Here is a 26,005-nt window from a genome sequence, read left to right as displayed (position 1 = left end):
CAGCCTTTATGGAAGAATAGAAACAGGCTGAATCAAAGTCATTCACCGTACACTCCAAGCATCATTACCAACAAAATTTCGAACTTCATAGCATCCTCTGGTTTCGTAGAGGGAGCGGTTGGGAGAAAGAGAACATGGAAACTGAAAAAGCTTTTAAGTGCATCGCACTTTTGCAAGCTGTGGAAATAAGTTCATTGCATGCACCCGTGAACATGTACAGAGACAAAATTACAGGATGATCGAAGATAATGGATCAACAGAAGTTACAAGGTAAAATTTTGTGAGCCCTTATTGCTACCAACTGAATGAAACTTACTCCTCTATCACTGATGATAAGAAAACGAGCTAAACTGAATTTCAAAACTCTCCACAGCATATCAGATCTTACACAGACAAAATCTGTTGAATCTGGCCAAGGAGGCGATAAAAGGTATATCTGCATCATAGATGATCATCAAGCATCAAGCATCGCGCATCAGTTGACCAGTCAATCTCTACACACTTGTGCGGCCAGAACATGCAGTGGTCCTATTGCAGGATTTTGCCAAGGAATAGGAATATCAATATCAATATTGAGAACTCAAGTATGACCTTAGGCGCAGGCGCATGTTTAACCCAGTACTCCCACCTGTAAGTTCAACCAGTAGATAGCCGCTGGTAAAGCCTGCTTGCATTACCAGATTTTCACCATATTAAGAATGGTGATAAAAGTATGGACACATGCAATATCTAGTTCAGATAAATTGGTGCGAATTTTTACTGCAGCTAACCCCATTTGTATGCAAAATCATTTTCACAACATAACACATTGGTGAATCTTTTTAGGCAAAATTCTTTTTTTTTTCCCTACCAGTAAGCTTGCAAATAACATTTAGAGGATGTTTGGTGAGCTTATAAGATATTGAAAAGTATGGTAAAATTTTTAGAAAATGAAATCCAAGAAATTGATTTTAAGAGCTTATAAACACCTTTAAAAAAAATAATAAAAAGTTCATAACTTAATTTTAAGATTTTAACAAGCTCCTTCAATTTTGATCATATTAATTACAAAATTGTCGTTGCTAACATCTTATAAGCTCCACAATCTTATTTAGCCAAATACTTTGGAAGTTAAAATAATATCGAACAATAATTTATAATATGTATGAGCTTCTAAGAGTTTCAAATAAGTTCACCCAAACACCCTCTTTGTAGCATCCAACTAAACAATCTGGATAGAAAGAATCAGATTATCAGAAGAAGAGTGAAATGTATTAAAGGCGTGCACAGCAAGCTCTATGCCTAAAACTGCTTCATCAGCAGTTATTGTGGGTGAGGGAGCAGGAGAAGTTGAACAGTCCAAAAACAAGTACAAACAGAACTTCTTAAGATCCTAAAACTAGTAATAACAAATCACAGCTCCCTTAGAAGAGATGAAGGTGCCAACAGGAATGATACAAAGAAAATTGTTAAAATTCCAAAGAAACTGAAGATTGTTGGGTGGAAATAAGAGAGACACAAAGCCATATTGTTCATCTAGAGAGTTACTGAGATTTCGCATAAATTATGACGAGACATTCATTGCAGTTGCGTAGTTGATTTCCAGTAGAGTTATATCATCTCTAGCTACAAGTGGGAACCAAACATAATGGATATAAAGAATGTTCCCTGCCTGAATCAGAAGCTGGAAAAGAAACAAACATGAGAAGCCCACTCGGTATTGGAGGCAAGGTAGAAGGTATGCAAAAAGAAAAAAAAATAGCTTTACCTGAAGCAACCTCAAGAGCTTGGCTTGAGAAGTTCAGCTGTTACAAAGCAGTTCGGCTACCATCAAGGGCAAGTTAATCATACCTTTTAATCAAGCATGCTTGGGATAGAAAAGGGCAATCTTGATTGTCCATTCCGATAAAATAACCGGTGATGATGCTCAAGACAGAATATAAAGAACCACTTAAACCCTGAGTTTGAAGTGAAGAAATTTGGGAAATGTTGGTATTTCACAGGCATGGAAGACGGAAGAAGCAAACTGGATATCTTTATTTGTCAAATGAAGTACAGACTTGATCTCTTCAAAACAAACCGAAAGTTTGGATGCAAACTAGAAGGAAGACCAATGCAGTTAAACTGAAAAGGGAAAGAAACTGATCTAGATGGAGGTTCCAAAGTCAGTAGGAAGATTCATTAAGATTCATTTACTTATCTCTTTCTAGACCTGATACTACATTGTGACAGCTATTGCCCAGTTTATGTACTCTCCTATTTCAAGAACTAGACTCAGCAACCCAGATGAAGTAAATCATATTAAGTTTCTGAAAAGGGAACTGAGACAGCGGACTTGCGTTTTCATAGAATGAGCACAGAAATTGAGGGTTTGTCAATGCTGATTGAGCAGGTGCTGATGAAGACTGGAGTTCCACAACATGTTATCCACGAAGGGTAGCTCAGTTATATGGAGGAAGAAACAATCTGTTTTAGCCGACGTACCGATCAAGCAGAATTTAGAGCTCTTACTTAGGAGTATCTTGGGTTACTTTTAGCGGCCGTCCAATTGTTTACTTTGTTGTATGAGATAAATGGTTGATTGAGCTCGACAATTTATCAAGCTTTCTTGGATTAAATAATGATATGGATATTGTATAAAGTAGTATTATGTTTACTTTGTATGATAAATTTTGTAATAAATGAGTGTTATTAACTTTATACCCTTTTAGCATCTTATTATTTTAAATAATCAACACCTTGCAAAGGAGGTATATTGAGGACATTCAACCGGATAAAATAAGGAGAATTGTATTCAATCAGGCCCTCAGGCTGGATTATTTGTCGGGCCTGATTTCACAACTTCCCAGGCTAGACGGATTTCTGGTGGGTCTTCATCTATTATAGTAAACATGGGATAAAGATAAATCAGGCCCCCCAGTCCACCTTTATCCCATTAAGTAAATGAGGCCTTAATGAAGATGTGAAGGATTCAAGTGTTTCTTGGTTTAGTCCTATGAAGCTATCCAGTGACATAAAAGTGCTCTCAATATTGTGCATCCAGTTCATGATAGAACAAAACATGTTGAGATTGATCGTCACTTTTCACTTTATAAGAGAGAAGACTGAAGATTGGATCATTGGTCTACCAATATGTGAAGAAAGTTCCAACGAGAGATATCTCATTAAGGCGAGGTCTAAATCAGGATTTGAGTTCCTTGTAGGCAAGTTGGGAATGATTGATATCAACTCACCAACTTGAGTGCGAGTAACATTCTTATCTGATCCGGAATTATCTGGATAATGTTGCATATATTTGGTTATTTGTATAGCTGTAGATCGATGTCTCCCTTGTGTTTCTCAATTCTCGGAAATTGAGTAGGGCAATCTCCTATTTTACGTGTATAAAATACCCACAAAATAAGAACCAAACTGTAATTTGGATTTCAAGCTTTTCTTTCACAAAATACATAAATAGAAGCTACAATGAGAAAGCATTTCTATTTTTTCTTTATTAACGTTTGATATTAGACGAATTCAAATTGACCAACTTCCGAATTTCCAAAAGATGATACTGATATTTGGATGGGATATTCCGACTCTGGAAAGCTAAAGGGTTGACACTTAACTTACTCAATTTCATCTCAATTAATTTATACACATTTTTGTTCAACTTTTAATGTCCATGTTTCTTCACACTATTCCTATGCTTTCATGTCAAATTAGCAATTCAAATTATGTGCTAAACAGATTGTATTGAAAACTGCCAACCCTAAACATGTAGTAGCCTTGAAGCCTGAAAGTATAAAGAAATATGGAGAGAAGGGGGAAAGGGGGTTTTTTGTATGGTTGAGGCATTTATATGAGCATGTTAGCATAGACTTACCAATTGTCTTCTGCAGATGTGCTATTCTCTTCCATTATTTCCTCCTCAAATTCTTCTAGTATAGCACGTTGCCTTTCGGTAACCGTTCTGAAGTGAAGACGGCACAAACACAAATAAAGCTAAACAGGGGTCGCCATTTCTTTTGCAGAACAAATGGTAAATATTCTGAGGAACTTAAGAAACCAGAATTATAAATCAGTTAAATCTATTGCAAGTAAAATTATGCAGAGCCACCTAGTCGGGGTAAACCAAAGGAAAAAAATAAGAACAAGAACATATGAACTTGTACAAATGGAAAACCATGTAGTTAGAACTAAACAACTCAAACTCCACTTTCCGGAGTATATTCCAACACCTGGTCTGTGGAATGGGTTCAACAGCATCTCCAACACATTCTGAAGGCCCTCACCCTTAGCCCATCGAAATAATACAGATACATGCTCATATGCGAGCACAAAGTAAAATATGTATTCTGTTCTATCTCTTCTTTTCTTTTCTTCTTTGTTTCCTTTTTTGGCCCAAAAATCAATAGAACAATGTCTGCATCAGCTTTTCTTAATAATAATAGAAACAGTATAAGAATCATTAGAGCATAAGTCCATCAATGACGACAACGGCCCATATTGACTCACATCAAGAGCAGAGATACAAAGGGAGTGTTTGAAAAACTTCTACTTTTAGAGAAATGATTTTTGTAGAAAAAGTTAAAAATTGTACCAAAATCAAAATTGTGTAATGTTTTTTTTAAAAAAAAAAAAAGTAAATTGGATAGTATTTGTAGAAAAAACACTTAGAAAACAAGCTTAATTGATTAAATATCATTTTGTTTCCATGTGTCAAAAATCTACTACTTATGCTTAATATTTTCACTTATCTTTTTGTTAATAATAATAATTTTCCTCAAAAAGTAATAAATTTCATTGCAATTAGTATATATTTAACTTTTCACGTATAAACATTTGCCATGCATATTATCAAAATATTAAATACTAACAGTTCCTTGAATGTTTAATTTAATAATGATCCCGTTAAAGATATACAATTTCATTCATATACAAAAAATAAACTTGCTTGATTGTCAAAATATATTTTTTTATTAATTAATCATAGCAACTTAATTTATATTTTTCTACGATATAGCAACACTATAAGATAAAATAGCAAATAAAATATAATAATTCTGAATATTAAATATGTGAAAGTGTAGATATTATTAGTGTTAAATTAATTAAAACTCTAATATCAACTTTAGATGCACAATTTTTTGAAAATAAATTAAAAGGGTACACTTAAATTAAGATATTATAAGGCATAATTACATCTACACCGCCTAACCTACGGTCAATTCACACAAACCACTCGTCTTTTGAAAAATTATACATACACCCAACAAAAACGCCAACATCACTTGTACAAACCACCCCTGCTTTTAGGAAAATTTCACAAACCCTCCAAAAGCATCAAAATCATTATACAAACTACCCCTATTTTTTGACTGCCAAGAACAGTTTTTGTAGTTATGGTTTGTAAATAACCATAGGTCAAGAGGTGTACATGTAATTATGTCTAATTATAATGAGACTAAAGTAGCCTAAAAGAAAGTAGAATTTATTTACAAAAGGCCAAAACAGCTAGAAGCAATCCCCCAACGTGCTTCTAGTTTTTACTTTAGAAGTGTTTTCTTTTAGAAATTCCAGAAATAGATGCTGACATCTAAAACATGTTGAAGTGCTTTTCTAAACCTAGAAGCTCACAAATGCTTTTCCAAAACTCTCACAAACACTCCCAAAAGTAGAACATAGAATTAATGTTGCCTCTTTCCATATACATTAAGTGCCAATGTGGGTCGGCCAAATTTTATAAATATTTAATATATATATATATATATATATATATAAGGTTAGGTTTTGGAGAACCGCTCCAGCCTTGAACAATAAAAAATGAAACAAAAAAGGCTTGGCCTATAAAAAATAAAAAAATAAAAAAAAAAATGGGTGTTTTGCACCTACCATTCTACGAAATTATTCAATAAGTGAGAGATATAGCAATAATTTGAAAATCAATTCAACCCAACCACTTGTGAATATGTATTACCTTTTAATTTTCTCCATATATATTACCTAATACTTCCTTATGTATGTCACGTAATTTAATATATATATATATATAACTTTAATTTTATGGAGAAAACTATTAATATTAAAATTTTCATTATTTCAAATGCTTTGATTCTAGGCAAACATTATTTGGTTTTTCTTTTAAGAAGAATTAATGCCGGTTCCATAACTTCCTCGCTATGATTTGAACCTATGAATTATCTTTCATGAAAACAAGATGTCACTATTGAGCAACTTGATCGTTTCTATATACATAATATATTATATTCAATCTTCCATATTGAAATTCAAGATTTAAATACAAATTTTATCAAACAAATAAAGTGTCTATTAATCTCGAATTTATTCTTCTATCGGGTTGGAGAAATTCTCGAGAATATGAATAAATTATTTTTTCTGAAGTATATTTACGTATTTTATACTAAAATATATTTACGTAATTTTTTTTTTTGGACTTGCAATGAAAAATTGTGATACGAATCATATTCAACTACTAAAATTAGAAAATAAAAATGTTATTAATTAATCATGCTTAGTTCTTTTTTTTTTAATAATTAATCATGCTTAGTTGTTAAGCCTGGCCACCATTTTCCAAAAAGTAATTTTTTTAATACACTCATATCTGTGTCGGTTTGCCTCAGTTCTATTACTGCTTTTTCTAAATCAATACTATATACAAATAAAAATCCTATTTTCACTCACAAATAGCGATTACTTACACAGTAATACTAAATTTTTAAATTACCAAAAATGTCCTTATGTATTTAACAATTCCTATTCAAACTCTTCCTTTAATCTATATATATACACTTACATGAAAATTTTAGTCACAAATGGCAGTTTGTAAAACAAGGATACCAATTTTTTTGTGTCAACAATATTGCTAAATTAGTTTACTGTTATTTGTTTATTTTTTAAATATGATGTATCAGTGTATATATTTTATTCTTATTTATAATATATTTTAGCAGCTATACCTATTTAGATTGTATGGATGGTGAGTGAGCCACATCCAACCCACCTAAACAGTAGAGGCGAGTGTAAGGATCTCCTTCAAGTGATTAGATCAACACTTGAAGTGATCAGACCCTACTTGCTGTGTACTTCCCTCCAAAATCCCGCTATAGGATGAAAGAGTGAATCTATTCTCTATAAAATAGCTCAAGTCCTAGTATCAAATCAAGGAGCCTTCTATTTCGGGAGCGGGCCTTGAGGGGATAATTTTCTCAAGTGCAAATGAATACATTAATTCCAACATACGTACCTAAAACTTCAAGTCTTCAGCCACTTTTTAATGATGATCAAGAACCAGGAAACTACAAATAGTATGCAAAAAATTTCAAAAACGAACTAGAGCTTGTTGTTTATAGTTTGGAGGTCGCACCTAGAATACATTACGTGTTGTTTTCTACCAAATGTTTATAGCACATGCACTCGTCAATTGAAATTAAGAACATTGGCAGTAAAAGTATCATCTCTTAACCCAGCATTGGACTTGCAAACATCTGTAGGCAGACAATACAAGAGAGCAAAGAGGAAAACTCACGAAGGAAAATTTATGCAGAAGCGCACATACTGATCTCCATGGTCCACCAGAAAACCATTTTTTGGCAATCCTTCAGTACATCAGCCCATCATTAAATTAGTGCAGATAAGGCAGGCCAATATAGAACAAAATGGAGCTCATACCTTTGCCTCTAAGCAAAACTAGTTTCCCATGTTGAACCCCCTTAGGTATCTATAACGACCACAACCATACAAAGGGAAAAGAGAGAAGATTAATAAGGAATATGTGAAATATTGGTCAGGTCTAAAGAAAACACCTGCACAGCCATCAGGTCTAATTTATATCTAAAACACTTCTTGAGAAAAGGTAGAGTGGAAGGGAGCTGAGAAACAAAACCCCTTTGACCAACCATTTAGGCAAGAGGCATCATCAAGTTCCAAGAATAATCCAAGTAATTTTATTTGCACAGATGTGCTGCTTCAAAACCACTAAATAACTGCAGATATAAATAGCCACATAATTATGCAATATGTACTAATAAGACCAATAATTTTGCATTTTCCTTATATCATGACTTAAAAGTGCAAGCTAGAAGGATTAAATAATTTTTACTATTGGCCTTTAAAATTGTTCAACAAAATAACTATTTTTAAGTGAGCCTTAGAATATTATAGACCATTAGAAATTCAACGATTAAACTTGATGCCAAAGAAAACCAATCACTTTGCATTTTCCTCCAATCATTTGACTTGACAAATACAAGCTAGAATGATTAAATTATTTTACTATAGACCTTTAATATCTTTTAATAAAAAAAAACTATTTTTTAGTCAGCCTAAGTTTTTATTTTGATTCTCTTGTCTGATGCAAGGAAAACAATTAAGCATATTGAAAAAAATCCTAGTCGTCTAATTTGGAATACTTTCAACTTTTTGAGACAAATTTTTTATCGCTAAAACTTGCCAAACTTCTTTATTTATCATCAGTCATGCAAACAATTTCCTTCATTACATAGAATCTTTTATTATTTCCAAACATTTGTTCTTCCTCACCATCAACAATAATAAAGTTTGCCATAATTGTTCACAAGATGACAGCAACAGGTGATTGCCTTTTTTATTTTATTATTTTTTGTGTTTCTGTGTGTATTTCATTGATTAAAGTATAATTACCAATTATTCAAGTGAGATTTAAAAAATTTAAAGCATAGTAGAAAGCTTTCAGTAACCCCTGGTGGAGGATTATGATCTAGGTAGGCACGTACGCTATATTCTTGTATGTGTTTATGGGGGAGAATATGTATATATTCATAGGTATGCATAGTAAGCTCCTACAATAACTTCGGTTGATAGTTTCTGCAAAAAAAGATATAAACTAGTCTCTTCAGGATGCCGTTGCACAGAATCTGGATAGATGGCCCATACTCATGGTTAACAGGTTCTATAAGAGTAAAAGTCAACCAAATCAATACTGCAGATAGTCCTGGAGCATAATCCAGCCAATGGCAGCAGAAGGGTCCAACATGAACCAATGTGGTGAGAGTTGCTAATGGAGGGAAACTGTTGAGTAAACTCCACTGTCCTGCCTTTTCTTGGTAGGTGCAAGGGTATCAGTTTACACACCCTGTCTATGCAAGGGTATCAGTTTACACCCCTGTCAGAGTCCTGAAATTAGGGGGATATGACTTTGTTTTGGGGTGTGATTGGCTTAGAGCCAAGAATCCAATAGAATTGGATTTCCACAAATTGCAAGTAACAATTAACTACTCAGGAAAGGGGGTGATCCTGAAGGCCCTGACTGACATAGGGTACTTAAGAACACTCTTAGTTCACTCTTTAAGCAAGTTGTTGAGAAGAGGAGTTTGAGGGATGAAGGGTCAACTCCATGCAGTAGAAAGGAGGTGCAGCTGGATAGAGGTGACACACATTACTAGAATTGCTCCACCAGTGCAAGGATGTATTCCAGGAGCCAAACACTTCACCTCCTTAGAGAACAATTGAGCACAGCATTGAATTGCTACCTGACTCCATTCCAAAGAAACATCCTTACACATATGCCTACGGACGAAAGACAGAAATTGAAAACATAGTAAAGGAGATGCTGAAAAGTGAATCATAAGAACCAGCCAAAGCTCATTTTTCCTCTCCTGTTTTGCTGGTCAAAAGAAGGAAAATGGAGGATGGAGGTTATGTCTAGATTACAGTACGTTAACAAGCTAACTGTTAAGCATACTTTTCCTATTCCTCTCATTGATGAATGGCTAGATGAATTACATGGTGCTAAAAACTTTTCAAAGATAGACTTGAGGTTAGGGTACTTTCAGATAAGAATGAAGGAGGAAATTCCAAAACCAGTTTCATCACACATAGTGGGCACTAGAATTCTTGGTGATGCCTTTTGGATTATGCAATGCACCCTCAACATTTCAGGCACGGATGAATCAGGTTTTTGAGACCTATATCAAAAAGTTTGTATTGGTCTTTTCTATGACATTTTAGTGTACAACAAGGAGTGGGGTACACATTCTTGCACTTAAGGAAGGTGCTGGATGGCTACGAAAACATCAGCTCCACGCAAAGCAGAGCAAGTGCTCCTTTGCTCAGTTACAGGTGGACTACCTTTGGTTATGTTATATCTGTGAATGGGGTAGCAACTCACAGCCAGAAAGTTGAATGTATGAAAAATGGCCTACACCTACTACTATCAAAGATCTAAGAGGCTTCTTGGGGCTCACCGGGTATTACAGTAAGTTTATTAAAGGGTATGGAACCATTAGCAAACCTTTAACTTCCCTTCTCAAGAAGGATGCATTTGGATGGAATCCTGAAGCTGAACGGGCCTTCAATCAGTTAAAGGAAATGATGATCAAGGCACCTGTACTAGCCTTGCTTGACTTTTCTCAACCTTTTGTTGTTGAGACATATGCATGTGGAAAGGGGATAAGGGTTGTGTTGATGCAAGGAGGCAGGCCCATAATAACTTATTTGAACAAGGCTCTAGCACCCAAGACCTTGGTCTATCCACTTATAAGAAGGAACTTTTTGCCCTGTTATTGGCTGCGACAAAGTGGAATCATTAGTTACAAGATAACCATTTCATCATAAGGACAGATCAAAACAGCTTGAAGCACATTCTTGACCAGAGGGTGGATTTCATGCTGCAGCAAAAGTGGGTGAGAAAAATGTTGGCCTCAGTTATGAGGTTCAGTATAAAAAGGGGAATGAAAACCGTGTTGCACATGCATTTTCTAGGATGGAGCATGATAAGGCGGATCTCTAGTCTAATGCCATCACCACACAAATATCCTTGTGGATTCAAGAGCTACAGGATAGTTATGAAGGCAACACATTGTTTCAGACAATCATTCAAGCAAAGGTGATGGATGCTCAAGCATATCCTCATTACAGCTATGAATCAGGATTACTTAAAAAAGGAAAAAGAATTTGTGTAGGCAGCCATGGGGGAATCAGAATTAAAATTATCAAATGACTGCATGATTATGCTCTTGGAGGACATTCTGCAATTAATGGAACCTTTCAAAGAATCGGACCCCTATTCTATTGGCCAACTTTGAATGGTGTGCATGCATGGGTGAAGGAGTGTTAGGTCTGTCACAGGGCCAAACATGATAACAGCCCTTAACCAGGGCTATTGCAACCCTTGCCTATTCATGACCAAGCTCGGTCATGTATCTCCATGGACTTCATTGAGGGGCTACCTAATTCTGAAGGCAAGGATTCTCTCTTAGTTGTTGTGGACAGGTTGACCAAATATTCTCATTTCTTGGCTCTTAAACACCCCTATACTGCTACTTCTGTTGCCAAAATCTTCTTTGATAACATCTACAAGTTACATGGGCTGCCTGTGAGCATTGTAACTGACAGGGAGTGTTCACTAGCAAATTCTGGAGGGAAATATTTACCTTGTCTGGGGTATCCTTAGATATGTCATCTACATACCATCGCCAAACTGATGGATAAACAAAGATTTAACCAATGTTTTGAGAATTGCTTGAGGTGTATGTGTCACCAAAAACCGAAGAAATGGCACAATGGTTAACTCTTGCAGAGTTCCGGTTCAACACCAAATTTCCACACCGGGTTAAAAGCTACTTCATTCCAAGCTTTATATGGTTATCCTCTTCATCAACTATCTATTGGACCATATTTACAAAGTCATCACAAAGAGGTAGAAGGGTTAATGCAAGAAAGGATCAAGTCATGCAATTACTGAAGGATAATCTACACCAAGCCCAACAGAGAGTGAATTTGTATGCAGACAAGAGAAGATCATAGAGAGAATTTGAAGTGGGAGATGAGGTTTTTCTTAAACTTCAGCCATACAGAAAAACCACTGTGCCTCTCAGGAAACAGCTGAAACTGTCTGCTTTGGCCCGTCTAAGGTGATAGAAAAAGTGGGAAAAGTGGCTTATAAGCTGGCTAAAACTCACCGTGTCTTTCATGTGTCCTTGCTAAAGAAGAAGATTTGGTCAAAATACTTTCCATCATTGGACCTTCCAGAGTTTGAAGATGAGGTCTTCAAGGTACACCCCATGGCTATCTTATCTAGAAGATTGATACCAAGGAACAATGTGGGCGTAGCACAGGTGCTGATTCAATGGTCCCATGCTTCTCCAGACCAAACAACCTGGGAGGATTACAGTGTCATGGCTTCAAGGTTCCCTGGGTTTGATCCTTGGGGACAAAGATCAAAAAAAAAAGGAGGGAATGTCGCGTTTTCTATCAGAAATGCTACTCTTAGCGACAGCCGTGCAATGGAGATGATGAATGAGAGCCATTTGATCAAGGGCCCAATTAAATTGGGGATTGAACCAACAAATTCAGCAGAAGGCGAAGTCGTTTCAGGTGAATTAGGGCATGGTCGAATTGGGGAAAAATTGGTTGAGTGCGACTAGGGTATTCATTCTTTAAAAGGACCGACAAGGGAACACGTGGGGGACATGGAGGAAGAGTAGCTGGAGCAGACGGCTATGGAGTTGCAGCTGTTTCATTTTGAAGCTTGAGAAATCAGGAACCCTTCAAAGCAAGCTGAAAGAAGAAGATTGAGAGCGACCCTCTCTGATGAATTAATTGTAACTCTTGCCTTTTTACTTTTTGTCAAATTTTAGCGGCAATTCCATGTAAAAGGAACAACAGACGTTTTGTGGGGAATCATTAGAAAATGAATTAAGTTCCAGTTCTCATTTCTTCTCTATGTTCTTCTCTTTCCCACCCCCTTTCTGTTCTAAACTTCTGCAAATTAGTTCTTGTATGTTACGGTATACGTAGATACAGCAAGAGAGGAGAAATGCTAAATAAGAGGGAGAAGAGAGGAAACCTAATCCTCTACTAGCTGGCTAGGAACATCAATCCTTGTCTCAATTAAGCTGGATTTGTGGCCCCACTTATTACACAGTAGCATTTTAGTGACTTCCATGCTAAATGTGGTTATCTTACCATACAGGTCTACATCAAAAGATTCTAAAGCAAGTTGACAATTGTCAACTCCGTAAGAACTAACAAATAAATAAGGTACAACATAGAAATATTTTGGGTGAAATTCAAAGAGAAGTGCGGGAAACTAAAATATTTTGGGATGAGACACAACAAAGAAGAAGATATCACAAAACTAGAGATAGCTTTCGTACTTGCAGTTGTATCTTCCCAGCAAGTGTAGGTACCTCAATATTACCACCAAGAATGGCCTGTTCGGAGCAACCAAAACAAACAAAATTGAGTTCTGTGCTTCACTTGCTCGCACTCAGATTTTTGCATAGCTTAAATCTATACTTAGTATTAATAATCAGCATGAAGTGTAAAAGCCAATAACCATGAACCCAAGTAGAGATGACCGAGGAATTGTGATAACCTACTAACAGGCAACTTTACGCAATGAGACTAATCTAAAAACGAATTTTACTTTTCAGAAGTAGGATGATTTCCCCTACTTCCATATTTTTTGCCAGTCTAAAGCATGGAAAACGACAACAGATCCAAAGGAAACACCTAGGATACCATAAGAAGTCAAGAACACTCAAATTTTATTACATGCATTTGCTAAAGTTTTTCTTTCTGCATCGCTAGATTATAAAGTCCAGAAGATCAATCCTTCATAATAGACTCATAATTTACTTTTGTTATCCTCCGCACTCCCCATCCCATCATCCTTTTCCGTTGTACTCACTGTAACTCACGCATTTTAAATGCAAAGCTGTCATCCAAGATTAACGATTTCAATTGGTCATTAGTTCATAGCAGGTTCCATAGATTTGTCACAAATTACAAGATTCCAGAAGACATTCTGCCCACAGCAGTGTCTCATGTGTAAAAGTAAAGAGAATGATTATGGCCAGTTTTTCTATATTGCCCTTTGATGAAGAAACTTTAGAACAGACTTTTCCACTCATTAAATGAGACAACTGAAAATTCCATCTTTGATAAGTGATATCTATTTATGTGGTTTGTAGGGGTCTGAGTAAACAAAAGATTAAGATGTGCTGAAAATCAGTTGTTTTTGCCATGACTTGGTACATTCTGGTCGAAAGGAATTCGTATCTTTAGAGATTACTACTCACTAATATTTGCATTTGACAAAAAGTTGCACGCCTCACCTCTAATTGGTGCGACACACTAGGTTTGTTTAGTGTCCACATTTGAGGGACGTCCACAGAGACTGAAAAGCAGTTTCCTTACCTAGTTTACCCAAGAGAAAACTAAAAGCATGTTCCCACTTAAGTAGTATTTTATTTTCTTGAGTTATTAGTATTGTAAATTCGAGCTTAATTTTAGTCCAAGTCTTTAATAACGCCATAAATATTTAAATCTTTTAAGCCTACATATTTACATACTATGATATGATTGTTTAAACACTAAATATTGGATGAAGAGGGAAAAAGAAGTTCTCCATGAATTTTAACTATATTTTATTGAGTTTATTGTTTACCCTCATGTAAATTTCTCACATATTTATTTTTCACTACAATCAAATAAGTCTTATACAATATTTGCATTTATATTATTTTAACTACATTTTATTTATTTCTTTTTCTTATCCTTCAATTGTCTTTCTTATAATTCATTTAATGTGAGTTTATATTCTTTTTTTTTCCTTCTTTTTATTTCAATAAGTAATATCATTTTAGGTTTAAGATTTGTTTGGCTTGGGTGACAAATGGGTGTATAAGAAAAGTGAATGTATAAGAAAAACTTTGTTAGGGAGATCTATATGAAACCCCTCCAAATTCCAAATCCGTTTTCGTCCAATGTTGGGAAAAAAAGTGAACATATAAAGTCAAAAAGACAAAAAAGGTACATATTTTATTTTCATTTACACTATTACTCATATAGATGATTTTCCTCTAGGTCTCTTTTTGTTTTTTTTGCCAAACTGACAACGCCTATACATAATTTTTTAGAAAAGATAATCAAATCATTAGATATACTACTATGCCGTCGATCATTAGTAGTAATTTTTATTTTATTTAGCTGAATAATTTAGAATAAATGCACAATACTCATTTTGATTAATGTTTTTATTAATAAAAAATATAATTGTTCTTGTTATGAATATTTTTACTAATAAGATTTTCAAACTTTTATATACTAAAATTATTTTAGTATAGTATTCATTTATTTATTTTTCTAATATAAAATAAAGAGAAAGGGTTAAATAAAATTACAAAAATTAAGTTTTTTCCTTAATCCATTTTTCTCATACCAAACAAGATTTAGTATTTGAGATTTACTCCCCTTCCAATTATACCAAACAGCTTGAAGGAAAGTTATTATTCTTTCCCTTCCCTTTGCCTTTTCACTTCCCTTTTCCTCTTACTTGGACCAAACGATTCCTTAAGTACTTCAACACAGTCTTTTATCTAACATGAATTATATAATACAAACAAAACATTCAACTAATTTTTTATTTTTTTGTATTATTATATAGAGTTGGATATCCCCAAAATTATTTAAAGATTTATATTTAATATAATAATTTTCCAATAACTAGTATCATATATAAGTATATAAATATTAAAAAAATTAGATAAAGTAAAAAAATTAAACAGGGCCGGCTTGGGATAAATCCTAAGGCATGCCCCGGAGCCGGCCGGGTTTCCTTTTTTTGGCCCCAACTTCAACCCGGACCCACCTATGAAAGTCCCATACCTGGCCCCTTTGTTCATTTCTACTTATTTCTTATGTAGTTAGTTTATAACCATTTACATTATAGAAAAATAATAGTGTAACAGTTACTTTTGAAATTAGTTAAATAGTGCTTCCCTGCTAAATAACCAAATGAACAACCAAACATAGGGGTCAAGTAAAATCTTTATTTTTAAAGGCAAGGTATTCAACATCACTCCAATTAAAAATTTGAAACATTAAGTTATAAGATTCTAACTAAATGTTTTATTAAGAAACTGAGCAAAAAGTCAAATTTAAATTTGAATATAAAGATCTTTACAATATAAAAGATATTGTACATTATCTATGTACCTAAACTAAGTTATTAATGTGCTTTCAATGGTTATCATTCTATTTCAGTTGCTTCAATTGTATTTTCATTAACCCAATAGTAAATAATATTGTGAATTTATTTTCAAAAGTTAAGTAAATATTGTTATAATATACGACAACTAATAAGTTTAGAAAGTCTGATAATCAATGACATGCTAGTTAAAACATTAAAAGGTTTTATTCATACAATAGGAAATTAAACAATTATGTTTTGGATAGATAAAGTACGCGTTAACTCTAATTGTTTATAAAAATAAAATAAATTCTTTAAATAAGAAAATTATTCCAAAGGTAACAATATTTGACTTGGGGGATAAATCCGCTGCGCAAGAAAGAAGAAATCACTAACTCTACCAACGGATGCTTTACAAGGTCCGCCTAATTCTCCTCTCCATTCTGTTAAATGCATGAACTAAAAAGAACTAAAGCCACTCCCCCATAGGGGAGGAGCCGATGAACACTGCATGTTCTCTCACTTCATTCCTTACCCTATTGGCCCCAAGTCTCACTCCTGGACCTATTCCTATTAATCTATACTATTAATTAAAAGGGACAGAGTTAGAATAACTAACTCTGATGTAAAGATCACATAAAGTGTAATTATATCATCCCAATGGGGTCTAGATGTAATTACCATTAAAAATAAAATTAAATATAACAACATATGTATTGTATTTAAAAGAGGAAACAAGTGCATAAAATAATATAATTTATAAGTCTGCATTTTTCATTATAATTGTGAATATTTTAGACATAGATAGATATATATACACACACATAGTTCATATATGATATCTTCAATTAATATTATTTAAACATATATTATGCATATATTTCACATTCATTTATGATGTATCTAAAACTTTTTATATTTAATTAACATTATATTTAAGTTGTAAATATATATCTGTATAGAACTTGGGGTGATTGCTTTGTTTGATCAACAAATATGTAAAAATGAAATAAGATTGGCAATACGGCTGTAATGCTTGATACTTTGCAAAATTCTACATGGACTTAAACCGATTCATACAGCATAAAAATATAAAAAAGTTAAACTTTAAGACTATAAAAATTACATCTGGATATGTGTACTTGGTCATTCGAGTTAAAATGCTTATAGGAACATTAACAGTTGGTAAACTAAAAGGGTTTTGAAAACTTCTTGCTTTGCTTCTCAAAAGCTAAGGGCCTGTTTTGTTGTGTTTTTAATGAGATTTTTTCCACTCTTCACTATTTCGGTAGTTGGGATTTTGTTTGGTCAAGCCATTTTCATTGAAAATGCATTCCTATTTTAATTCTCAATTTTTTGAAATTATAGGTCTCATAAGTTTGTCATACTTGTCTTATGTTGTCAACATGTCTTTTCTTGTTTCAAATCAATTAAAATTGTTTCAAATGGCAAGACTCACTTTGATTATTTTATAATTTTACATGTTCAATCAATTTGGTCATCAGTCACATCAAAAATACATATACCTATATTCAACATTCTCATACCTATATACCTATATTTGAAAACAACTAATCCAAACATATTCTCAATTTTCGCACAAAAACCAATAAAGCATTTCTATACATTTCCAATTGTTGAAAACTGAAAATGAAAATGAAAACACAACCAAACGGGCCTTAAAATTTTAGCTTCTGTTAGCAAAAGCTAAAACACTAATATGGATGCTTCTTTCAGATTCTAAAAAAATTTGGTAAATAGTTAAAGTTGTTTTGGAATTTTTTTCTCCGCTAAATTTTTGTATCATTTAAAGACTGCCCAAAGGGAAATTAATTTCATGGGTAATTTGGTCTTTCAAAAATAACCGTAAGCATTGAGTTTTTACCCAACCACCGTGTCCCCCTTTTTAACTACTTTTCCAATCAATTTCCAAACACTCCCCAGTTCTAGTCCTAATCACTTCACTTAAAGTAACTTAAATTCCACACTTTGAAAGGTAAAAGTACGTGCAAACACCCCTTAACTTTAATTCCTTATCAGCAAAGTGCATGACATGGATGCCTTCAGCACATGCTTAACTTAAGTGTTATTTAGTTTAAAAGCTTACCAGATCTTTGAATTTGTAAGCAAATGACTCATCTTTCACGCCCCAGCAGAAAATTAAAATGAATTCCATAAAATATTACTGAAGACTGAGCATGGATGTCCTTAGATAAGAGCTACCAAATGGACATTCAAACTAACTATTTCTAGAATGTAACTATCAACTACTCATTTACCAAGAAGACACAAAATTAAAAACTTGAAAACAGAATAAAAACCTTTCATTTTAGGGAACTCAAAAACTGATACTAGAGAGATCTCCTTCTAAATTCAAGCCCAAAAAGGAGGTAAAGAAGAAAAAGGGACCAAGATTTGGTTCTTACTTGTGTGAAGCTAATATGAGAATCCACATAAATATCAGCACCTCGTCTAGAAAATATAGGATCTTCTGCAACCTGAATAAAATTTCAAATATTAATAATTAGAACCACAAAAACATTTTAGGAGTGCATATCAGAATGCAGCAATAATTCTTTTTCCGCTAATTTAAAGAAGCAACAATTCAAGTGGCAATATAACAACCAAGGTGACAATCTTCTGGCAAGAGTTTTTGACCAAGTGAAACCATAGGAAGTGCTTTTGTTAGAATCTATAAACCCCATAAATAGAAGTATCATTTTTGTTCAAAGCATCAATTAAAAGAGATTGATGCATTAATCAACTATAGATGGTTCACAGAAACTGGTTAACTTTCCATAATTTATCAATTCAAACCACTTTGCATGATCACAGTGACTGCAACTACAAGTCATTAGCTAATCAGGCAAAAGATATTCAAAAACAAATTGCTAACTGCAGCATCTGCATAGTGTATGACAGCAGACATTCAATCCATCAAACTTGGTTACTGCACATGAGGTAAAGTGAGGTGGAGGGGTGTATAACAGTCAACTATAATTTATTAGATTAACCTTGATTTAGAATCACCAATCATCTTCTTTTGGGTAAACAATGTAACAAGTTAAGAACATATCTCCTGATACAGATGCATAAGCAAACCTATATTCTAATAAACATACAGATGCAAATGTCTTGAACAGTTTTTCTTAAGAGCACAACTGACAGCTTGTAAACTTATATTATAGTCAAGAGTTCTTTTTCCTCCAGATTAGAAGATCCAGCATCCTGTATATCTATTTTGTCAACAATGAAACAAAAATATTGAACTTAACACTACTAATTTTGAACCTTTTCTACATGAAATCTGCTCAAGGCGACCTTGATCTGGAGGCCTATCACATAAGACAAGGACAACTTTGTTTTCTTTTTCTCATTCTGAACATTCTTTTGTTAGGTCAACCTTTGAGGGTTTTTATGTTAGTTTATCTCCTCCAAAGAAGAGGATACTTTTGTTGCTAAAGTTAAACTTTCAACTCCTTTTTCATGAAAACTTATTTGCCCAAACACAAAGATAGTAGTAGTAATTTATAGGAAAAACTTTCACTATGAAGGTTATTCCTAAATCTGAGAGATCTCTAGAAAAACCTATATTCTTTTACCAAAAGAATTGAACATGTGAACCAAATATAAACCATAGATATGACAAAGAATTTCAAGTAGCTAATAGTACTGTTGCCTTTAGTTTTATAAAAAGGTTGCCTGGAGACCTTCCCCATCTACCAGCATTACCAGCTTCAGGCACACGGATGGTATCCCCAGAGTCCACACCTAAACAATGGAAAATACAAAAGAATCCAATCAATGAACAAGCACCATGGAACTTTTACAAAAACAGAACAAGGTTACCAAAAGTAAAGACAATAAGAGCTGTATGGATTTAGAAAAACAAAAAGGTGGAGTTCCCGAATGCCAAAGGAGTTGTCTTTCCAGTTTGTTCGTTCTACAACTGATGGCTCATAGCTCTAAATGGATTTGGGAGGATCTATCAAAATCACTTTACATTTATAGCAGATTGTAGAACTTCTTCAGTACACTGCCTATGGACTCAACAATGATGTCCAGACTTTCAGAAGTTAAAAAGTAAGCAAAACACAAATGCATCTAAACAAAAACGACATGCTCAATGTCAATGATTTTCGGTACAGTAGCTGACTCTGGTGTCCAATTGACCAGTAGGTTCCCCAGGGCATACCCCTCAAGAAAGAGTGTATTTAGTCAATTCCATTTGCTTCACAGCCTCTTTTACTGTTTCTTATCAACAGACCAAAAATAAAAGGAGAAGAAATGAGGTTAATCCAACTAGTCACAAGAGGAATTCGTTTTTTTGTAAATTATGGCCAATGAAATAGAATAATAGACGCATTGAGATTAGTTCACAAGAGAAACTGGGCAGGGAACCGTGAATCCACTAGAAAAGCCAACAAAGAGATGCATGTTTTTAACTTTCATCTGCTTCCTTAATACTGTGGAAACAGACTTCTTTACGTACAACTGTGTGATGGAAATTACTATAGCGAAATGGGAATGCAGCACTTGCAGCAAGAGATTTCAATGTTTTGAGAATATTAACAATATGTTAAAGAGAGCACACCGATCGCATGGCAAAACTTGAATTTAAATCAATCTTATGAACCTTGCATGAGGAAATATTCTCATCCTGGAGAAAGCAAATATGCAACCTCTAATTTTGTTGATAGAGATTAAGCAGCAAAAGTTACCTTTACTCTTACATAGCTCTTCCTACGGTAACTCCTTTTTCTGGAATGGAGAATAGGTAACTCTAGTTACCTGTTACTGAAAAATCTATACCTGTCTTCTCTACAGTGGAGCCCCTGCAGACACTGAGGTTCTAGAGGCTCCACGCCACAAGCTCTAAGTTACTAAGATATCCTTCCCTATGCCCACCTTACCTGAAAGCTTTCATCTAAACAAACCTATGAATAAGATATTCACTCTATTCTGCTCCAGGTTCGATAACATATCATTCAGTGTTGTTCCAACCAAGATTAGACTTTTCATGCTAATCAAAATGTAATCCTGAGACTATCTCAAAGTGCATGACCAGCTTGAAGTTTCAAACAGAGCCTTGAGGCTACTCCAGCAAATCCCAATAATCTTTTTCGTAAATCCATGCTTGTAAATCTTAAGAAACTTTCTTTCACTATAAGAGATTCCCAACTTTCCACTGCCTTTGAGTCCGTGCAGGCAGTACAACTTGCACCAAATTACAAGCTTTCCGTATCTAGTAGAATTGCAAGCCGCAGAATTGATTACATAAAGTTACAACTACAAACACCAAAAAAATCACAAAAGAGAAAAAACTAACAAACAAGCTCATAGCTTATCAATTAGCGGAATGCAAATTGAAAACAACCTGCTGGTATAGTTACTTTAACATCCCTGACTCCTTCACACACCCCTGATCCTTTGCATGCCACGCAGTATTCCTGCAGACATTTTTTATTTTTCATTCAACAAATATAAAATCTTGTATATAAAAAAAAAGTACTAACTATCATAACAACTAAACCTTAATGATTCGTCCAAATCCTTTACAGGTACTGCATGTTGTGATAAATGGTGGTATTGTTACCTAATAAACCAGTAACACAGTAAAAGCAACAGCCATGAATAAACATCGAAAGCTTCTGATGCTCTAGGAAATATAATCTGCAAAACTAAAAGTTTAAGATTTATCTTTCTTCACAAAGTATTATGTAAGTATACTCACTCTTCCAATGCCTTGGCAAGTCGGACATATTTTTGTTGCAGCATCTAATCGGTGGCCACGGCCATCTGCATGATGAGATATATGAAAAAGAGAAAAGGTCTCAAGTTCAAAAGAAGTAATTGCACTAATGATTTGTTAGGTGCAATGCATGTCACAGATTATTGTAGGAGATTAATATCAAGGTTGACTAGGAAACTATTTTCTTCACTGGGAATACTAAATATGGATATGTCATAACTCAGTGGTTGAATTCACTAATAGTCTAATACTCCACTGGCTACAGTTTTATGTGGATGCTCCCATTTACTATGCTAATGCAGTTGACACTCAAATATAATGCAACCTTCATCAGGAGATACCCAGATACATTATATTTACTGTGGTTTTGCCCCTAAATACTGAATTTATCACAAGAGATACCAATCTTGGTTTGTACACAAGTCAATTTGACTATATTTACGATAGACAAGTTAGCTAACATATGTAAAAGTATTTGAATAGTATCATAATATATATTTATGTATAACAAAATAAGGTATGAAAGTTTTACAATATCAAGGTTTCATAAAATCAAAATAATAAATTACTCAAAATACTGAAATCTTTCATGAAATTTGATGTGCTGGGTGTCATTGCACGCGGTGGAGAGTCAAGAACACCAGGAAGGGTGGGTGGGTTTTGAGTGATTCTCATAATGAAGGAAAGGAAAAGTTACTTAACTAATCAACCATCAACAAATAACCAAAGCTACTGTAGAATTAACTGAGAAAAGATCAGAATATTATTTGCAAGTTTTATAGCAAAATGTGCTTATTTGCAGCTTAGTTTACGCTTCAAAACAAGTTTTCAAGCAATGGATACAAGAAATGATTTCGGAATGTTTATTACCCTTGCACAATTTACTCTGCAACAAAGTAAAAGAAGACTGACCACAAGCAAACTATCAGATGATCAAAGAAGAGTAAAGGGATGAAGAAGTACTTTTACATAGCCTATTCATTACCAAAAGAGGAGGGGAGGAGGTGGAGGGGACAAGGAGAGACAAATAGAAAAAAGAAAAAATACCCCGAAAGTTGAGTTCTCCTTCAATCCAAGGAAATGTGCAGCACAAACAAAATTAACTTAATGATATGTTACCAATAGCAATCTTAGTTCATTTCTAGATATTTTTTTTTTTCACATTTATAATTAAGTTACCCTAGTAAGGGTGCATGAAATCTTTACCTTACATTTTTGTTTTTACTTTTTTTCTAGGTCATTCTTTCAGGCTTAATGAGAGTGATTGCCAGGCTTGTTGCGGCAGTATTCAGGTCCTAATATACAACCATAGAATTAGATAGAACTTTTGAAGCAGTAACGCTTAAAGTTTTTAAAAGCTAACAATCATGGCACATAGAAAGCTTGATACTTATTTGTAATTCATATCCTATATCATCCATTATCTAAATGCAGAAATATACAAATTCGTTGACATTATCCAAATCAGCATTGCAACTGGTAAAGACAAATTCTAGCTAACCACAAGGATTTCAGAATGAAACCCAGTTATGAATAATTAGATACTTCCAAAAATGCAACCAAGAGCAATTTATGAATTCACTTCCGAACTCCAAACTTAAGAAAGTCTCTACTGCAGAATTTTCAGCTATTTCATAAAAGTAAAATTTCATTCTGCTTGACAGGAATAATACATACAAGCATGAAAGGTATCTTATTCCAGCAATTCTCCACTCCTGAAAATCCACAGGAAAGGAGTTGATGCTCCCACATCCATAGAACGTGGGCCTAACAACCGAAAATCATTTTTTTTCTTCAGTTGGGGTGCATATCGATGGATCTGAGATGGTGAAGGGGCTGGGGAGGGTTGAACCCAATTCTGAGAATGGTGCTATAAGCGCAATTAAAATTCCATCTCCTCAGTGCTTGGTGCCCCCATCTATCTGTGCATTGGCACATAGGAGCTCATCTATGGAATCGCTATGCTTGCTAGCCTTTAGCCTGATTATATAGTGCATTATGCTAGGGTCTAGAGTCCAAGCTACTTTAGTGCGACTAGTTCAGAGTAAAGAATCAAAGCATAGTTTGTTATAGCTAAAAACAACGTATTTCAGCATGTAACTGTTCCTTTATGAAACAATATGAATATATTCAATCTTAAGACCTTGAAATCTACCCAAAAAGGCTCATAACTTCATTTTGAGGAAGAGAATCAATAAGTTAATTAATTAAAACACTTGGAAACAGAAACTACAACTAATACAAAAACAACTTCAGTTTCTACTCACAGCATGAATCACATGGCACATCTGCTTCAAAAGACAACTGTTTTGTGCATCCTTTAGCAGCTTCAGAAAATGTAAGTGAAAGTTCCACCTAAATTCCAAAGAGAAACCGAATAAGAGCTTCAATTTGCAAACCTGAGGATATAAGGCTCATGTGACAACTGATGCTATCAGGAAATAAATAGTTGACCTGAATATCAGCAGCCAGATTTTCACTTTCATTTTCAAAAATCTGTAAGACACAAAATAAATTGTTATTACAATAATACAATCAAATTCCCTATTTCCAATATCTTATACATAGCAGCAGGACCATGGTACCTCGGAAAAAATTTTGTGGAATGAATCAGAGAACTTAGCTCTATGAGCATCTCTAAATTGATCCCACTCCCTACTAGGATATTCTGCATTCTCAGCCCTGCCTGAACTCATTCTCATCTGCTACAAAAGTTATTTTATTAATTTCCAAACTTCTAAGTCAATGATCAGAATCCAGTTATGTGGTAGTAACCATCACAAAAAAAATAATCGAGTAAAGCCAAGATAGAAACGAAAATACTCCACCCTATCATATTGGGATTTCTTTTCAGGATCTTGCAAAGTCTGGAATTACCTTCCACATAAAATGATAAAGAAATATTATCATTGTAGAAAAACAATGCAAGGATCTAACGAGTTATTGAGGAAATAAAGATAATGCTTATGTCACAATTACTGACAGACCTCATAAGCATCCCTTATCTCTTGAAATTTTCTCTTTGCAGAAGGATTGTTCTTATTGGAATCAGGATGGTACTTCTTAGCAAGCTACAGAAACAAATGAATCCAGAAGGTAACAAATAGACACTGTCATTGCTGTTCAAAGCATTCTACTTAAAGCATTGGAAATAACATAGAGAAACTAGGATGCTTGAGTATAACATTTCCATCAAGCCACCTAAAAAGGAAATTCATAAGAAATAAAAAGGACCAGAATACAATGCTGATGAAACTAGTACTTACAGCATGAAAAGCCTTCTTAATCTCATCCCGACTGGCATCCTTAGAAATGCCAAGAATCTCGTAATAATCACGCTCCATTGAACAATATGGTGCTGTTCAATAGAATTATAGCAAAAGGCTGCCTAAGATATCAGCAACCATGAAAAGGGATAAAACTTGACCTCATGAATTTGAAAGGAAAACCTGTGGCGTGTAGAAAACGCTTCGACCATAGCAGCTCATGAGGAGCAAAATCAGCGCGTTTTCCCATATAACTGTAGCAACGCGAGGCCGCTGAATAATGTAACGCCCTTAATTTAGTAGTTATTAACATCATGATCTTCTACAGAGTAATGATTCCTGTAGAATTGTGTCCATTTGAGTACAGTAATATATTGCAATAAGTCTTCGATCATTCTTACTTGGAGAATGGATCAATGCTCGGTGAAACTGAGAAAGTTTCCCCCATAAAACTCCATTCGATGACTGCACCGGAATTGTCTGATACCGGAGAGAACCATAAGAAGATAACCGCTAAAATGTTTAAATAATCAAGATGGAAATTCTGTTGGAAGTAGAGCAAACTACCAGAAATTTCTGCACAAGTAATTTTGGGTAGCACGCCAGCCATCTTCCTCCGCCCATTCCAGAACTCTGCAAACGAGAGAGCAAAGGAAATGAAGCGAGTATGCTGAAAAGTCCTAAAAATCTGAGAGATGCTTCTCTTCTCCCAAAACCCTCTTCTTTTTAGTAGTACTGCCTATTTCCCATTCTTAACATGTACATATCACTTTGAAAAAGGCTAATTGAAGAGGGGTTAAATGCAATTTAGTGGATGTGTTAACCAAAACCGGAAAAAGAACACTTGTGAAAGAAAGAAAAAACCGTAATTTACCCACTTATTTATACTAATATCAATATCTATGCTAATATAAAAAATAAATAAATAAATAAAACTTTGCTCTCATAAACGGCAGTCAATAATTAGACACTTAAAAATTTATGCGATGCAGTGTCGAACATAGATGATTTAAAATAATTGGACACGCCATGAAAACATGTCGAACATAGCAT

At 34.3% G+C, this 26,005-nt stretch overlaps 1 protein-coding gene across 29 annotated transcripts; it reads right to left on the bottom strand.

Moving 5' to 3' along the window:
- Positions 1-168: 168 nt before the first annotated feature.
- ATJ1 (DNAJ heat shock family protein) lies at positions 169-25,740 on the bottom strand. 29 transcript variants are annotated; one of them, XR_016063948.1, is made up of 21 exons: positions 25,520-25,738; positions 25,354-25,432; positions 25,136-25,225; positions 24,953-25,044; positions 24,674-24,757; positions 24,515-24,553; positions 24,272-24,388; positions 24,141-24,182; positions 23,954-24,041; positions 21,669-21,733; positions 21,468-21,530; positions 21,312-21,384; positions 19,614-19,705; positions 18,361-18,432; positions 13,116-13,172; positions 7,651-7,699; positions 7,508-7,577; positions 3,845-3,931; positions 1,748-1,784; positions 629-664; positions 169-528 (listed from the first exon to the last, which is right to left on the bottom strand). XR_016063948.1 is itself a non-coding variant. In XM_088877392.1 (20 exons), exons 1-19 carry the CDS (start codon positions 25,574-25,576, stop codon positions 1,781-1,783), a joined length of 1,320 nt encoding a protein of 439 aa, XP_088733518.1. In that variant the 5' UTR covers positions 25,577-25,738; the 3' UTR covers positions 169-664; positions 1,748-1,780. The 29 variants fall into 29 exon arrangements, 21 of the variants coding, with proteins under 21 accessions (XP_088733518.1, XP_088733520.1, XP_088733516.1 ...); XM_088877392.1 differs by having other exon boundaries at positions 169-664; XM_088877394.1 differs by lacking the exon at positions 629-664.
- Between the last annotated feature and the right edge of the window lie 265 nt (positions 25,741-26,005).

This window comes from Sesamum indicum, linkage group LG2 (genome assembly GCF_026168435.1).
Source record: "Sesamum indicum cultivar Baizhima isolate 11 linkage group LG2, ASM2616843v1, whole genome shotgun sequence".
In the NCBI taxonomy this organism is placed as follows: Eukaryota; Viridiplantae; Streptophyta; class Magnoliopsida; order Lamiales; family Pedaliaceae; genus Sesamum; species Sesamum indicum.
The sequence above is the reverse complement of the archived record's forward strand: the minus strand, read 5'-3'. Positions and strand labels throughout refer to the sequence as shown.